At 42.8% G+C, this 17,811-nt stretch overlaps 1 protein-coding gene across 12 annotated transcripts in view; it reads left to right on the forward strand.

Moving 5' to 3' along the window:
• adgrg6 (adhesion G protein-coupled receptor G6) overlaps nucleotides 1-17,811 on the forward strand; it is a 56,638-nt gene that overhangs the window by 36,826 nt on the left and 2,001 nt on the right. For 3 of the 12 annotated variants that reach the window (XM_036210540.1, XM_036210538.1, XM_036210548.1), the window contains 14 exons: nucleotides 2,889-2,936; nucleotides 5,009-5,065; nucleotides 5,292-5,396; nucleotides 5,879-5,959; nucleotides 7,253-7,327; nucleotides 12,619-12,698; nucleotides 13,531-13,577; nucleotides 13,654-13,683; nucleotides 13,760-13,893; nucleotides 14,070-14,181; nucleotides 15,218-15,288; nucleotides 16,057-16,121; nucleotides 17,002-17,138; nucleotides 17,218-17,383. In XM_036210540.1, the coding sequence (XP_036066433.1) occupies nucleotides 2,889-2,936; nucleotides 5,009-5,065; nucleotides 5,292-5,396; nucleotides 5,879-5,959; nucleotides 7,253-7,327; nucleotides 12,619-12,698; nucleotides 13,531-13,577; nucleotides 13,654-13,683; nucleotides 13,760-13,893; nucleotides 14,070-14,181; nucleotides 15,218-15,288; nucleotides 16,057-16,121; nucleotides 17,002-17,138; nucleotides 17,218-17,383 (1,208 nt within the window). The remainder of the gene's footprint in view (nucleotides 1-2,888; nucleotides 2,937-5,008; nucleotides 5,066-5,291; nucleotides 5,397-5,878; nucleotides 5,960-7,252; nucleotides 7,328-12,618; nucleotides 12,699-13,530; nucleotides 13,578-13,653; nucleotides 13,684-13,759; nucleotides 13,894-14,069; nucleotides 14,182-15,217; nucleotides 15,289-16,056; nucleotides 16,122-17,001; nucleotides 17,139-17,217; nucleotides 17,384-17,811) is intronic. The other 9 variants (XM_036210549.1, XM_036210547.1, XM_036210539.1 and 6 more) reach the window with 8 other exon arrangements.

Raw genomic sequence — 17,811 nt, forward strand, 5'->3', positions numbered from 1 at the left:
CCGTGGGTCCTGTGGCCATCCCATAATAATGTTAAAGCTTCCTTTGGATGTCTCCCACACGTGTGTTTTGGTTTTGTTAGTAAATGTTGAACATTTTTTTATCACTATAAGAGATTTTCATTTTCAAAACCTTAAAGACTTCCATCTAAAATGTTGGATCTCGAAAAAAAAGTTTTTATTGAGGAGAATTTTGACCTGAAAGGCCGCCATATTAGAAACAGGAAGTTGATTTTTATCAGAGACTCCGGTTGTGTCCGAATTCCCCCCTACTCACTACATAGTGTGTTCGCCACTTTCTAGAGCTGTTAGAATCTACTAATTCCAAAATCGAGTGCACTCGAAATCTCCCAGAAGTCTTTGCGAAAAACTAGCGTGCATCGATGCTCACTAGGCTAGCAAATATAGACCACAATGCATTGGAAGAAGAATTTCGAACAAAAAACGTGTTTAAATGTAATATTAGTCTCCGTAAAATGCTTGTACTTATTTATAAAATCGGTGAGGTCATATTTACCATTCAAAATGAGTAGTGAGCATCGTGTCTGAGTTACTTTGAAGATCCAGGACTCCATAGACTACATGTCTACAGTTTTCAGTAGACACAGTATTAGTGTTCATCATAAACTCAGGACCTCAAACTCCAGTCTCTGAATGTTCCCATCTCATGATATGAAATAGTTTTCTGTAAATCAACCACATGTTTGTTTTTACGGCTGCTCATCCAAACCGAAAACGTCCTCATTAATTAACATGCTCATTGTTATTGAAGCTGTCAGTCATCGTCATTTCAGCCGCGTAAACACTGAATAATAATCGTTTCCCCTGTACTGACGGTGAATTACAGCACTGCATCGCTCTCCTGCATCTCCACGGCGACTCCCTGATAAAGACGCACAAAGCAAACATGGAGGCTTTTAGGCCTGGAGGGAGAGGGTGATTTATGGCTTTATGTTCCTGTCGTCCGCCTTCTTACTGGCGGGTCCGTGTCCCGACAGAACCACGACTGTGAGCTCAATCCGTGGGAATGGCGGCGGCCCGTCCCAACAGGAAATGGTCAGGAAGTTTGTTTGTTGTCAACCACCGCATCATTTTTCATGGTTAAGTTGAAGTTTTAGTGTTTATTAATAAAACGGTGAAATATTAAACCTCCTCTGACAAAAGTTACTTTTTCCTCATTTATGTAACAACAAATCAAAATTACTCAGATCAAAATAGAATGACAGGAAGTTCTAAGAATCTGATACAATCATTAGATTTAATCTAATGTTAAAACCTGAATCTGCTGCTCTGGACTCGGATTCAAACACAATGTTCACCATCACCACAGATGTGACCAAACAAACTCGACCCACGCAGACGCTGTAGAAGCAGATCTAACGTAGAGAGTGAACACATGTAGATGAACGCAGTGAATGTGTGCAGGACCATGAAGACTGAATGCATTCACATGCAGAATAAATGTGTGCAGTCTGAATGCATGAAGAGTTGAAGAAGTGAACCTGGTTGCAGACAAGATGGCGTCCAAACACGACATCAAACTTATCATCAGCCAGAAGTGGAAATGTTGCAACTGTAGCTGGAAGCTGAATTTGCGTATCTATAATAGAAGATTCCTAACAGTAATCCTTACCCTAACAGTAATCCTTACCCTAACAGTAATCCTTACCCTAACCGTAACACTTACCGTAACCCTAACCGTAACACTTACCGTAACCGGTTCCATTTTTTTCTAGGGAAATGGTGTAAACTTCCGGCGAATGACGCTGTGGCGCCATCTTGGGGCCACGTTGCTTTCTGCTGCCAGGTCCTCTTGACGTTGACGTTTGAAGACTGAACTCCTGCAGACATGAATGAATTCATGAAGATTCTAAACAGACAGTCTGGACCCTGAAAGAGTTCAGAGGATCAAACTATTTCAAGTTACTGAAGGTTTCATAAATACCATCAATCTTTCAGAGTTTCCTTCAGAACCGCCTTCATCCTCTTCAGGTTTTCTTTTTGTAGCTGTCGATTCTTCCCTGACCTCCTAACCAATCGATTCACTTTTCTTATCCAGTCACAGTCCATTCACCCATGAAGACATTCACACACTGATGGCATCAGAGCTGCTGTGTGAGGCACTAACCAGACCACCGGAGGACTATCCTTGTTCTTCAAGGAACCAAAGTGGGAAGGATTCTGCTCTCTGGTGACACGTCAGGATTAAAAGTGGATTCATGAGCACGTTCTGATCGTTTGTCTAGATTGATCTACAAACTTTGATCAGGTTCAGCAGAGTCGAACCATCACCCTTCCACCTCCATGCTTTGTACTTGAAGTAGTCTCTCTTTGATTTGTCCGTTTGTTTAGTAAAAGATTTTAAAATGAAGAAATTAAAAGAATTGTTGGATGGATCCATAGGTGTGACAGTGGAGAAGAAAAGATGACAGAAATGTTGGAGTAAAGGAGAAAAAAGAGGGTTCCCTCTTCCTCTCAGCTGATAACTTCATGGATTTTCTGATAAACCTCTTAAACTTATTCCTCTCAAAGATTCTTTTCCCTCTGAATCACCTGGATCACGTTTCAGAAGGACAAAGTACTCGAGCAGCACCGGATTATCGCGCTGACATTCTCTGGCGTTCATGCACAGAGCGTTTTGTGAATTTCAATGGAGGACGAGCACATCTTCACATCTGAATTGATCGTTGGCATTTTCAAAAGGTTCTCGTCTTAGAGTCCAGAAAACTTCAGTTGATCAACGGGGATCTGCAGCAGGAATCCGTTTATGAATCGATGGTTGAATGAAGTTTTTGGTCGTTTTGTGTTGATCTGTCCAGTTTTGTGTTACGTTTTTGCTTAAAAAAGTTGTCGGGTTGTTTTAAGGCCTGTTGTCTTTCTTCTCTCTGAAGGTGTCAACACAGCGTTCAGCAGCAGCTGCACCTCCATGGGATGTCCAGGTAGGAAAAACCAACACGCATCTTTGCAAGTGATGATCCCAAATGTCCAGAAAGACTTCAATACTTCTGAGTTTATGGGTTAAAGAGGCAGAAAACAGATTTTTTAGGTTTAAATTCACTCTAACGTCTGAGTCACATGCTTCCCTAACGAGCTCCTGCAGTGTTTATACCTCCAGCTTCCCATGAAACCCTCAGCCAGTGGAGCTGCTGACCTTCTGCCAGGAACATTATGTACATCTAAGGTTCTCCTCTGCGACCGCCTCCATATTTAATGGACTTGAACCCGGAGGGAATCGAACCCTCCGCATGGCGGTTTCTGCTCCGTCCTCTCCTGGTTTTGCATTAGGAAGCCTTGGAAGTCCCTCCGTTTAATGACCCCGGGGGAGCGCTCTCCTAAAGGGTTTGTGGGATTTGTGGGGGGGTTGGGGTCTCAGAGGTTTAACGAATCCCCTCCAGCTACATCCTTCAAAGGGGAAAGCCTTTCACATCAGTCGGGCTCGTGTGCAAAATGTGAAAATGTTCTTCTGAAGCTCATTTGAACCTTTTATTTTGTTAAAAAACTACAATAAATAAAAGAGAATAAATGAAAAACTGAAGAAATGATTGATCCTAGAAAGGGGACGAGTTCAGGAACTATAACAAACATAAAAGTGCTGAAATTCTAGACATTTTAGTGTTTCTGGGACTTTAAAATATAGCTAACATTTAAATAAACTTTATTTAAAACGTTTGATTTGAAAAACTGATCGCTTTTCTTTTTTCCTAAATATGTAGATGAGGAAAATAATAGTATTATAATTTCCTCATGTTGCAAAAACAACAGATTTGGACCAATCACGGCCTTTCTGGAGCGTCACACGGCCTGACACCGGCTGACGGGACCAAAAGGCCAACTGGGGTTCTGACCCCACAGCTAAAATGTTGTTCTGAGAAGCTCCAGAAGCTTCGAAGGACAATCCCTCCAAGGATCCGTTTTCAGGGAATTGAGCTCATGAGACGTCCGGAGAGGAGACAATGAGCCGTTGAGGTCAGCGGGTCATGGGAGAGCGCTAACGCGGCGAACAATGAGGACGGGTCAGCGGAACGCCACAGCGAGTCAGTTAGAGTTGTTGTTATTGAGTGCTGGAGTCTGATGTGTTTCCTCCTGGTGTTTGAAAATCCAGAGAATCAGGATCCTTTGGAGTCCAAATCTGTTCAAGAGTTTTAGTGTTTAAAGGGTAACCAAACCCTAAATTAACTTATCTCTATGAATGGGGCTTTAAAAGTGCTGTCTGTCGTGGTCATGGACACATTTTTGTCAAATTGAAAAACTTTAATTAATTCTTCAAATTGAGTCAGAATTTGTCTGTGTGCTGCCCCCTTCAGGTTGAAGTGCGGTATTACATTTGGATTTTGTGATTGGTCAAACCGTGTAAGTTTCAGAAGTCTGACATCAAGATCTGCAGCTCCAGTAATGATCTGCAGTCCAGCCCCCAAGCCCCGCCCCTCTGACTGGATTTTCACATTTCGACAGTGGGTCTTTCAGGGAAACTCTGTGTCCATTACGTCAATCACGACCACAAAGGAAGTGCATATATAGGATTTTTTTGTCAGCCAATCATCAAAGTTACGTCAATTGATTGACAGCCAATCAAAGACCTCTGATACACACAGTCTGACTGCAGATCTGGAGTTTGTCTTCATCTATGAACATTCAGCGTCACGCAGCTGCTAATGTCTCTAACCTTGAATTGAACACGAGTACAATTCAATACACTGTTGAAGAAAAAAATACACAAACTTTTATTGTTATCTGATGTATTTGTTTAAATCAAATATTTGTTTGATTGACTCTAAAATCTGCTTCTCATGATAAGTCTGAGGAACGGTTCCATCAATCCCTCAACAGTTCCGGATACTTCTCCAGAACTGCATCACTTTCATGGATTGAATCTGTTTTTGAAGTTGAATTTCATGTTTGATCCCAAACGTTTGGATCCGCCCAGCATGTCCTCATCAGTCGTGTTCCTGCAGCCTCTCATCCTCGTCTTCATCTCTGTCTCTGTTCCCTCCAAACCTCTGCCCTCCTCCAGCCGCCCCCCCCACTGCCTCCACTAACTCCACCCATGCTACTAATGCCACCGCCCACGGTAAGCACCCGTCACCCCTCCACTGTTGAGAAGAATCCCCTCCATCAGCCTCGTCTTCCTCCTCATCGGTTCACTTTTGTTTGCTGTCATCTTCTGTTTTTATGATAAAAACTGAAGGATCTCTGATTTTGATACTTCCTCTTTCTTCTCCTTTTCTTTATTTTTACCGTCTTAAAGACTTTAGAACTGAGATGAAAGTTAATCCCCTCATCATTTGTCATTCTAGTCCCTTTACTCATCACTCCAACCACCACCACCCCCTCCACTAGCATGCCTCTAACCCCCTCCATCAGCACCATTACCTCCATCCCACCCAGCTCCTCTGCTCCTGGTAAGCACTCACCTCCTCACCTGCTCCTCACCTGCTCCTCACCTGCTCCTCACCTGCTCCTCTCCTGCTCCTCTCCTGCTCCTCTCCTGCTCCTCACCTGCTCCTCTCCTGCTCCTCTCCTGCTCCTCTCCTGCTCCTCTCCTGCTCCTCACCTGCTCCTCTCCTGCTCCTCTCCTGCTCCTCTCCTGCTCCTCACCTGCTCCTCACCTGCTCCTCTCCTGCTCCTCTCCTGCTCCTCACCTGCTCCTCACCTGCTCCTCTCCTGCTCCTCACCTGCTCCTCTCCTGCTCCTCACCTGCTCCTCTCCTGTCTTTAGACGGTCAAAGACAGAACTTTTCTTCTGTAGATTCTGTAGATTTATGAGACCAAAACAAACTGCGAGCAGCGATAAGTCGATCTGATAAGATCCTCCATAAATCTGCAGTCTTGTGTTGATGGATGCGGTCAGACTAACAGCGTCAGAATGTTTACTTCCCCCTCAGCAGAGGACGGCAGCAGCATCCTCACAACCGTCCCGTCTGCTCCCACTAACCGTCCGGCTGCTTCTAACCCGTCAGCGCTCGGTAAGAGCTCCAGACTTGACCTCTCCTTCATCCCTCTGGTGGTGGTTCTTCCTGATGTGAAGCCTCACGTAGACACGAACACTCAACGAGAGCATGGAGACCGTAGATCCTCATGAAAGCCTTAGTCCCATCTACCCGTCCCGTTCTGGTGTTTGGGTTGTCCGGGTCGTGGAGGGTCAGCTGCATCTTAAGCCGTGTGTTCCCTTAAGGCTCAATGGGCATCAGGAAAATGCAACGTACCATTGTAGTGTGTGGTAAATGTATGATGAAGTATTGGTAAGGTTAACATGAGTTTCACTGACTCGTGTCGTACGGCGTCCTTACGCCTCTCTAGTCGTTGGTAAAGACCGACTCACACGTCTACATGTGTCGTTTTGGTCTTTCATGATACGTCTGTGATATAAGTAATCAAAGTATTTCTTGTGTTGGTCGTTCGCCACGGTTTTGTCGTTTCAGCCGACGGGTCTTTAAGTAAATTCAGTTTTGAGCCGTTTAAAAATGTTTGATAAGTTTAGAACTTCACAGTTCAAACGCAGTCGACATAGTTTTTACCAAATGATTACATGAATAAAAATGGATGGATGACAGTCGATTGGATGTTTGGTTGGTTGAGCGTTTCACAGTTCATGTGTGTTTTACGTAGGATATATGGAATTATTACGTTAAACTTTACGATTGTGTGTGATTCTTGCAAACTTGTTGCTTTCCACGGTCGTTCCACGTTTGTCTAATGGACTTTTCATTCACGTACCACCGATGTATGACTTTTCTATCACGTATACGGCCCACTTATCAATCTAAAATGACGTAACTGACTCGCAAATCATTGAGGAGTTCGGTCTTTCCCGTGAACAGTACCAACAGATTCTTTGTACAGTCCGTAGGATTTATGGGGGTAAAAATGAAAGATCTGAGCGACGCGCCTTACCGACTTACCTACCTTTACGAGTTTTATAAGAGTTCACTACGCGGCATGTTCGTAGAAAAATGTGGTTTACGGATTCACTTAGACTTTGATATTTCAAGGTTTGACCATTTTTCACCTGCAGACGTCGTATCCACCCAAAGAGGCCGATGGGTCTAAGGCTTCACCAGCATTAGAGCAAACTCATTCTCCTGATTCTGTCGTGTTAGTTTCCTGCAGCTGGCTCTCCCTAACCTCTTTGATTTAAATCTTTCACTTCAAATCACATTCAGGTAGTTTTGACTAACTGACTCCGCCCCTTTGTCTTATCTGAAAACCCTTCCCGCTCTCGGTTCTTCACATCATTTCTTCTCTTCAAACGCCTCCAGGAACAACTCAGCCGCTCTTCCTAACAAGCATCCAGCCGTGGACTAACAAAGGCGGCGTTCCCTCTTCCTCTCCGGGTAACACGCCTCCTCAGCGTCTGCATGAACCGCTCGTCGGTGCTTCTTTTCCATCAATCATCAGTTTCTTTTTTAATATTTTCCCAGACTTTCAGTTCAGACCTGGTCCAGGTAGTTGGTAGTGGGAGGGGCCAGGAGTGGACTCTTCTGCTGCTGATTCAGCTGTAATTTTATTGGCTGCTTGTTATAAATCCAGAAGGGCTGACACTGTTCAGTCGTGGTAAATCTGTTGTTTAACCTGTTTTGTTGCCTTTTGCTTATTACCTGTTACCTGCTTTTTCACTATAACGTTCTGATGCTTGGCGGCGACAGTGGAGAAGACTTCAGCAAACTCGGCGGACTCCCCGCCCCCTGGAGGCCGGCCCCCGCAGCTCAAACATCTGGCTGCTGCTTCCCGCCAAAGCCTGGACTCTGTTTCTGGATCAGTTCCATCCGGAGACTCTGTTGGACCACAACGCCGGCCTGTAATCGGACCGGAACCTTCCCTCTCCGCCTCCCTTCAGTCCGGACTTCCGGCTCGGATCAGAACCAGAAGGTCCGCTCCGATCCCCAGCCCTTTGTCTCCGCGAGAACCTCCTCGCTCCAGACCCTTCTCCTTCCGAGGAGTGTCCGCCTACCGGACGTCCAAGCTCTCCCTGGGCTACATCTCCACGCCTCTGAGGAAGAGGCCCAACAGCGGCCGGCGTCCCGCCGCCACCACCTTCCCCCCCAGGAAGGCGGAGCTTCGGATCACCAAACCAACTGTTGCTCCGCCTGAGCTGAAGGCCGTCCAGCGAACCACAACCGAGGAGAGCGCCACGGCGGACTCGCGGCCCCCAGCCCGCCGGGTGCACCAGCAAGGTGAGGCTTTAGACTCGAAAGAGTCCTCCGTGACCCCGCCCGCGCCGAGCAACAGGAAGAACAAAGCCGTCGGCCGTCACTGGCCGCTTCTGAGCATGAGCAACTGGACGGACGCTCTGGATGACTCCTCCACGTCGGACGTCTTCATGTATGAGGAGGGAAGCGGCGCCGATGACGGATCAGGACCCCCCAGACCGGACACTGCGGCTCAGACCCCCCGAGAGACCTCAAACGAGACGATTGGACCTGAGGACTCGGAGAGGCGGAGGACTCCTCCACCCTCCTCCTCCCTTAAACTCATGTTTGTAGCCCCGCCCCCTTTAAAGAGTCAACGTGAATCATTCAATCGTTCATCCATCCCTCCATCCCACCTTTCTTCAAACCGTTCTTCCTCATCTCTTCTCTCTTCTGCCTCTCCTCCCGTTTTCCCGCCACAGATTTTTCCCTCCATCTTCTTCTCTTCGTCTTCTCAAACGGAGAAAATGTTTCTAGAAAACTCTCCGCCTCAAACGTCGTCTCTCCTGTTGGCGGCTTTCAGGCGTCGGTTCGAGGTGTCGGCCGTTCACGCCGGACCTTCACGCTCGCCTCCCGATGGTGGACTCCTCGCTGAGTTCGTCTCCCAAAGAATTCCTCAAACTCTCGACGGCGTTCACGCGTTCGATTCCCGTGCAGGTCCGTCTCTACAGCCGGACGGACGTTTCTCTCCAAGTCGCATTCGTCCAACATCCTCAGAGAGATTTCGGCCTTTTTTATTAGACACTCCTCCCTTCAGTCAGAACGCTTTTCCTTCCGATCTGAGGGATCCGATCCAGACTCCGCCTCTACCTGGTGAGTCTGGACCGGACCGCTCCTCACCAACTTCCGCTCCGCTTCAGGAAAACATCCGTAGAAAGTCGGTTTCCTCGTCACCTTTAAAAGTAGATCTTGGTGACCGCCTGCCGCTCGGAGAGCATGAAGAGGCTCCGCCTCCTCTTCCTAGAGGGACAGATACAGGAGATCTTCATCCTGCGGTCCAGACCTTCTCGCTTCCTTCCGATCAGAACCCAGATTCTTCTCATCCAGCTGCAGGGACCGCGGACCGCCACACCAGCCGCTTAAATGATCCGCCGCCAACACTCCAGGCTAGTCAGAGCCCCCGGCCCCCGATCCTGACCCCCCAGCAGGAGGCCACGCCCCAGAACCCCAACCCGGAGCGAACGCTCAGGCTTGATACGAGCGAGGAATCGAACCTTTCCCTGAAGCACCTGCAGCCCGCTGAGGTTCAGCCCTCCCTCTCTCTGTCAGACGCTCTGTCTCCTCTTTACTCCTCCTCCTTTTCTGCTCCCCCCTCCTCCTCCATCACCCCAGCAACCATGCAGCCCCCCCTCAGGAAAAAGGTCCCCCCCCAGCATCACATCAAGGAGTCGCTCGGTTCAGCCGACGAGCGACCGGCGGACCCCCCCAGAGTGGTGTCATGGTTCGGTCCGGCAGACATCTCCCCAAAGATCCATCCCGGGGATTCTGCTGGAGGGGGGGACTCCGGTGAAAGTGGTGAACGGGAAAATCCAGAAGATTCCGGCTCCACGGCGCCGCCAGCGCCCGCCGCTGCCCCAGTTCCTCCAGCCCCCCCGCTCGCTTCTGGCCTCAATACCCCTTCTTCCACCCCCCCCTCTATCGGCGCTCTCCATCAGAGTTCTCCCCCCGACCACCAACTCCTCCAGCATCAGGGATCCGGAACTTTCTCCGATTCGGTTAATCTGCCCAAAGACGCAGACCTGGAATCGTCGGACACGCCCACTTCCGCCGCTCAGAACAAGTCCAAATCCAGCACGGATCAGAATCCTTCTGTGATCCCGGACCACCAGAGCGCCCCCCCTCATGTGGCCTTCCTCCCCACAGAGAACTCGGCTGCACTCGGTCTGTCCGCCGTGAGCACGGCGCCTCACGGCGGCGAGGCCACTAAAGCCGCCGCCGTGTTTTCTGGGCCCTGCCAATGTAAACGGCGCTTTGATTTGTCATGTCTGTGTGGAGTGTCATCGGGGAACAGTATGTGGAGCTCTAACAACAACCGTAGACGTAGAGACGCTGAACAACAATCGAAGGAGAATCTCCTCCATGATCTGAAGTCTTAAAATCTCCTTACAAACAATCTGAGATCAGGGGGCGGGGCTTCTGAAGCATCAGAGCGGCGGTAAACAAATGTAGAAACCAGTTTTATTTGAATTGGTTTAGTCTGATTTGACTTGATTTATTGGCTGGATTTAATGTTTCGGTTTTATTTGATTTGGTTTGATTAGATTTTATTTATTGGTTTGGTTTGATTTGACTTAAATTAGTTTGATTTGGTTTTGTTTGATTTATTGATTTTGTTTGGTTTGAATTAGTTGGATTTGATTTATTGGTTTGATTTGGTTTATTGGTTTGATTTAATTTATTGGTTTGATTTGATTTTATTGGTTTGATTTGATTTCATTGGTTTGATTTGATTTATTGGTTTGATTTGATTTTATTGGTTTGATTTGGTTTATTGGTTTGATTTGATTTATTGGTTTGATTTGATTTTATTGGTTTGATTTGGTTTATTGGTTTGATTTGATTTAAACTGGTTTGATTTGGTTTGATTGATTGATTTGGTTCAATTTAAATAAGTTTGATTTGATTTATTCATTTGATTTATTGGTTTGGTTTGATTTAAACTGGTTTGATTTGGTTTATTAGTTTGCTTCAAGCATTAATCGTAGACGATAAAACAAGAAACATAAAAGTCACAGATATTAAGAAGTAATTTCAGAAATAAAGAAATATGTTGATGATAAAACAAAATGAACAAAAATCTAAAAAAGAAAATAAGAATTTCTAATGAACCCCGCCGCTCTGCAGAAACTATGTCCTGGAAAACGACTTCATCATCATTTTTAAAACGCTGGAAACGCTTAAAAAATAAATCAAAAAATGATTGGAAAGATTTGAGTTTGACTTTGAAGAAGATTTTAAGACTGATTTTGAGTTTAGTTTTGTCTTCAGGTGGTTGGGATTCACATCATCTCTGCAAACGGGGAAAATAATGACGTAGTTGAATGATTTTTAGAGGGAAAAGCTGTTATTGGGTGACGGTGTCCGAGTTTAGATCCTCTGACATCCCAACAGGATGTCCTTCTAGATGTAGTCGTAGTTCTGGTCTTCTGTGTCCTTCATGTTGTCCGTCTCGCTCGGCTGCTTTTATCCTCTGACTGAATCTCAGAAATCCTGATGATCCTCTCCTCTCTACAAGTCTAAAGTATCTCTGGTGTTAGGTTTCCTGGTGTTCCTGGGAGATGGAGTCTGTCTGTGTAGAAGCTTCAAACGCAAATGCTAGAGAGACACCTACAGGCTGCTGTGGGGTACTGCAGGAGAGCCGACCGCCACTCGAACTCCTGAAGAGCAGATAATGTCCTGACCTTTAACCTGAAATAAACAGGAAGTATTCTCAAATAAAGAACCGCAAATCAAAGAGGAGCAGCTCAGATTCATAAACGTGCAGCATTTACTTAAAAAAAACTATAAATGCTTTTAATTTAGTATTAGAACTCCCCAAGGATTTACTTAAAGAAGAATGTATAAAAAAAGATAAAATCACAAAGTACTTTACAACGTACAAATAAAATACAATAAAATCAAACAAATAAAACAAAATAAGTCAAAGATTCTAAGCAAATACAAAGCAGGTAATTAATAAATTAACTAAAAGCTAAAACAAAGAACAATATGAAGTGTTTTGGAATAAAAACAATTATTTTTATTTAATAAAAATCTGAAAATGTGTAAATTAAATAATCACCTTTTTCTCTTACCAGGATAATATCTTCTTAAATCTGCACAATTTGCTATAAAAAGTTTTGGATTCCCGTTTCTGTTTTATTAAAAAACAGAAACAGGAAATAATATTTTAGCAGCAACAAAGTCGGAAGGAAACGATTGTTTCTGATATAAAACAGATTTTAACAGAAACTATCCAGTAAGAATCTGGTTTGACTTAATAAAGTCTGATACTTCTAAACTGTAAAAAATAAATATTAAATCAATTAACAAAAGCTGAACTATTAGTTTGTATCGAATAAACGTTTAATTTGAGGAAACCATCAGCTCAAAATTTGAATTTGATGAAAATTTCTAAGTCTGATTGTGAAAAATGACAAAACTTCTGTTAATTGATCCAACGTTCCACGACGTTCATCAGAACGTCAGCTGACAGATTTCTTTATTAAAATAGTGAAGATTATGATCCTGGTCAGAAGCTGAAATGATGAACTTGCAGGCGGCTGCTCTGAAAGAGTGAAATGTTTCAGACTGATAAAAACGGAATCATGTCGGCCTGCGTTTGGCTCGTGGCTGGAATCCTCTCCTGCTGTGTCCCACAGACAGAAATGCAAACATTCAGAGTGAAAGTCCTCACCTTCGTCGATGACGTGACGTTTCGTCTTTGTTGTCTCCAGAGGATTTGTTCTACCGAGTGTCCTTCTGGATGAAGTCCGATCTGAGTCAGCAGGCCGTGGAGAGAGCCGTGTCTCTGCTGGTAAGACAGATGCCGTTACTTCCTGTTAGAAACATCCTTCAGTTCCACCAGAGATGATGTTCAGCGGGAGAACGGCAAATTGTGCAACAGTGCAACGCCACTGTTACATTTCCAATAGAAATCTAATGAAGTGTCTGAAATCTGAGCTGGCAGCAGTGGATGCAGTTTTGTTTTTTTGCTTAAGTTTTACTAGTTTCTGTGAATTTTAATAAATGAGGGAAAGTTTGAACCCATTACCACCAGAAATGTTGCAGACAGCACCTAAAAATCAACGTGTTCAAAGTGAATCAGCTGATTTTAAATCTACAAATACAAAGTCCAGAATCCTGGAAATGTCCTAGAAGTCTCTGATAAAAACCATTGATGTTCACTTGATTGGCGAATATTGACCACAATGCATTGCATGTGAACGGTTTTTCATGTGAAAAAATATATTTAATAAACTCTCCAAGGTATTATCCTCATTAATAGTCTTCATAAAATGTTCATATTTAATAGACTTTGGGAAATCTGTCACGTCATATTTGCAGTTTACTTTAATAATCCAGGGCACTGATAGAAATATTTTTGCAATTTCAAACTTTTTTTTGCTTTCTAGAAATAAGAAAAAAATAAATAAAATTTGCAAACGCAAAAATATTTTTCAAAAGCAAAAAAAAATGTTTTTGAACAAAATATTAAATATTTTCAATTGCAGATTATGATTTTTTTTATTCTTAACACTTTACCTTTTGTTTCCAATTTAGAACATTTTGATCTGAAAGCTGTGACTTTTACTCACATTATGGTGGCACTGATATCCTTCCATACATAAATCTGTTTCCTCCTGCAGCTCAATCAAGCCTTCCATAAGTGGACTCACTCCGTGGAACATTTCAGGTAAACTTCTGCCTCTGGAGCTGCAGGGCAGCTGCTTCTTGTCTTTTTAATCCGTTTTTTTTGCCGTTTTCTTCAGTGTTGTGGAGACGGGAGCCGGCTCCAACAGGTAAAAGCTTTTATTTTGAAAAGATCTCGCGCGTGTTCTTCACATGTGATCAAACCTCCACGTTCTCTGTGTGCAGTTTCTCCTGCCAGGCGCTCCTCCTGATCTCCAACGAGAGCCTGAGTGAAGACGAGGTGTCTGCGCAGCTGAGCGGCCGCCGGCTGCTGGACGACGCGCAGCTGCAGCTGTTCTCCGTCAGCGTCCGTTTGATCGGTCAGAAAGGAACCAAAAATAACACTTTTAGCTTTGAGTTTCTTTAATAATTTTTTTTGTGCATTTTTAATTTACTAATTATGAATTTTTCCAGGACATTCTCTGATTATTGAACATATTTTATTTCTTGTGTTCATATAATCTTTAAAACACCTTTTTATTTCTGCTTCTAACAGAGAATTGTGAGGAGGACGTTTTTCTGAACTACTACTGGCCTGAGACCAGACCCAGAACCACACAGGTCCTGCCCTGCTTCCCCGACAAGAACCAGGGCGCCTCCAGGACCTGGTAAGACCGGCACAAACGTGCACCATGTCCAGGAGGGAAACATCTGTGAGCTTCTGAGCTGAAGCACAAAAACACTTCTTCTGAGACTCCCGACTTTTTGATCGCTCGAACAGAAAACACATTTTTTATGAGATTTTTCAGGTTTTCTGTCTCAGTTCTAACGCAGTTCTGCATGTAAATGACTTAAATGATGGAAGTTTATGCTTTTATTTTGTATTTTGATCCATTGTGTTGCAAACAGGAACTTTTTTAAAGCCTCAAATTATTTTACTCTATAATTTAGATTTTTTTAATCAAAAATCTTTTACTTTTTGTATTTTTTTAAAAAGGTTTTTGGTAAAAAAATGTAAATTAAAATAAAGATACAAAACTGTACATTGGATTGGAAATGGTTTATTTCAGGAAATCAAAGCAGAAATTATATGAAGACAAATGTAGAATAATTTGTCATAAAATGAAAGCAAAATTTACATACATTCAAATCAACTAGTAAGTAGTTCAGTTTTTACTCTTAGGCATAATTAATAAATATTAGCTCTTTTGCATAGAATTCATGACACAATAAAAGTATTAAAAACTAAGATTGTCAGAAGAGGGAAGAAGAGAATTCATATAATCCTACGCTGCTTACCTGAATGATTATTAACTTCTGATCAAGCATTTTTACTTTATTAATAGAGATTCAGCTCATTAAAAAAATAAGAAATTCCTCTTTAAAGTCAGTTTTAGGAGGAATCTTTTGTCTTTGTGGTTTAGAGCCTCTTATCTGAACATGGACACAGAATCTGTGGGTTCCATCAATCGTTATCAATCAGTGATCAATAAAACATCCTACACCTTCTTGATTTGATCAAGAATTTTTGAGTTTAAAGGAAGAGAAAGTTCTTTACTTTGAAAATCTGGCGAACTTCCTGTTTTTTATCCTCCTGTGTTTTTTTTTTTTAATCAAAAACTGTATTTTTTTTGTTTTTTGTGACGACTCGCTTCCTTCTTGTTGATGTGAATAAAACTGTTGAATCTGTTTGTTTTCCTCCAGTTTGATCAACCTAGAAACGTATTCCTCCTACTGGTCGTCTGCAGACTTCACCAACTGCACTGTGACGGCAGGTAACGCTCCAACCATCATCCCAACGGACAAACAACCTCCAGCAGAATCTCAGGAGCTTTAAAAAATGATTTCTACAGCAGAAATAAAGACATACAGCCATGAAAGTCTGTGAAGTTTGTTGCAGACGCACTCATCCGTTCATCATTTTTACAAATATTTGTTGACGTTAATCAGCAGATTCAGAGTAAATCTCACAAATGATAATAAAAATCTAAAAGTAACAATTCAGATTCATCCTAAATTAAATTAGAAGTAAAAGTAAAAAAATATAGAACACTATTTTTAGGCTGTTTTAGAGTTTTGGGTAAATGTGGACGTCCGGACTGCAGAGAAATGCTGAAAATAGACGATTTATTGATATAAATTTTGTCATTAAAGCTTTAGAAAATAAAGGTTAAACCATCAAATTTTCAGTGTTTCTTTGTTCATATTACTGTAAATGTTGTTTAAAAAAGATTGTATGATAATTAAAAGAAGATTGAAACTAAAATCAGGAACGATTCATCAACTCCATTATTTAAAATCGTGTTTTTGTATTTTTTTCAGTCAAAAAACTTCTTTTAGTTTGTTTTTAATGTAGAATTTAGTTCTAATTTTTCTCCTTTTTCAGTTGAAATCAGTTTTTATTACCAAACTAAACAGAATTTAAATGTTAATTTGACAATTAATTGTATATAATTTATCTAAAATGAATATTCAGGATAAATCTTCTAAAAGTGTGTTGGGAGTCTTTTCATGTCTTTCAGTAAACTTTGTTTCCTCTGCAGAAAACGCCGCTGATGTGGCCGAGAAGCTCGCCAACTTCACCAGAAACAGCCTTTCTGATGACGAGGTGGGAGCCATCAACGAGTCGTTTCGTCTGGATTCTGGTTACTTTCTGCAAGATGAAGGACTTATTTTAAAACAATCATTATTTCGATCTAGAAATCATCACGTTTTAAACAAAACTGGACCTAATCCAAGAAACAGCTTTGATTTGATTTGATTTGACGAATGCATCTAACAGCAGCAGGTCAGACGTTTGAAGGGAATGTACGTTTTATATTTAAGACAAATTTACCTTAAAACGTGTAATCATGCTGTAGAAAATGAACTGTTTTACCCAATAAGTTATATAAGCTAAAGACGCTACGCTAGCCTGTTAGCATTGTCTAAAATACGTAAAGAGCGCCGCCATATTGGAAAGGTCTGTAACCAATGAGATACGGTTTAGCAGATACAGTAAAATGACCATAAAATGCTTAATTTTGGTAACTTTTCTATAAATAAATACAATATTTAATAATAATAATTTACATTCTTGTTTGTCCAGATCTGTTACAACAGTAAACAGAAATCTCTTCATATCCATATGCGACACGCTAGCGAAGCACCTCTACATGTCTCAAAATATCACATGTCTGGGATTAAATTGTTTTATTTACCAAATTTAAAGATACAAAATTAGTTTTAAAACATATTTCCAATGTTCAGGTCAATATACCTGAATGTTAGTATTAAGAGCTAATTTCAGTTTTTCATTTTGTCTTCAAAGTTCATCACAACTAACTTAAAGAAATCTTACAAAGACACATTTTCCTGGTTACATTTGTAGATTTTTGTCACTTCCAACAAAATATGTTGAATTTTTGAACTTGTTTTTGAGAAGAGCGTTTTTTCCAGTGTATAAATGATGAAGAGCGACGCTGACCTCGGCTCCGCCCCCTCTGCAGATTTCCCACGTGGTGACTAAAGTGCAGCAGCTGGTGAACGTGGCCAAGATCGACACGGCGGTGGCCGAGTCCGTGGTCAGCATCATCTCCAACGTCATGACCAGCTCGGAGGCGGTGCTGCTGAACGCCTCCAACATGTACGCGCTGCTTCCTGGCGGTGAGGCTTGAACGTTCCTGAGGGACGCTGACGCGCTTGTTCCTCCTCCTCTTCGTCAGAGCTCTGAGAACCGTGGACGAGTTGGCCCAGAAGCTGGAGTTTGACGGTCTGTCCGTCAACATCACCTCCAAGCACCTGGCTTTGGGGATCCTGGCCTTCAACGCCACCACCTTCAACGGGTCTTCCTTCAGCGCCTTCATCCCGCCCAACTCCACCGACCCAAAGGTCTGTGGAGTTTTACCGCTGTAGTGTTGACCTTTGACCTCAGGAAGAGGCCGCCATCTTGAAAACTCCTCCTACAAACAGGATTTTTACTCTCCTAACCCCTCGAGCTTCGATGTGAAGCAATTTGGAAAAAAATCTTTGAATTAGAAGTTGTAGATTTTTAACAGCGTTAGCTGAGCGAGCTCAGATAAAGTTCCTCTTTTGCTCGCACCTTTTTTACTAAAATATATTGAAATATCCCTGGCTCAAGCTGAAAAAACGATATAACATACAACATGAATACATTAGGAATGGCAGCATGGTTAGCTAAAAATGTCGGTTGCTAAGGAAATCCAAAATTTTCCTTTTGCGGATTCTTTCAAAAATGACGCAGACCTGTCCGTCACACCCAGGAGATCAAAAAATCGAATGGTTGCTATGGGAATAAA

Source organism: Oryzias melastigma, linkage group LG24, assembly GCF_002922805.2.
Source record: "Oryzias melastigma strain HK-1 linkage group LG24, ASM292280v2, whole genome shotgun sequence".
NCBI lineage: Eukaryota > Metazoa > Chordata > Actinopteri > Beloniformes > Adrianichthyidae > Oryzias > Oryzias melastigma.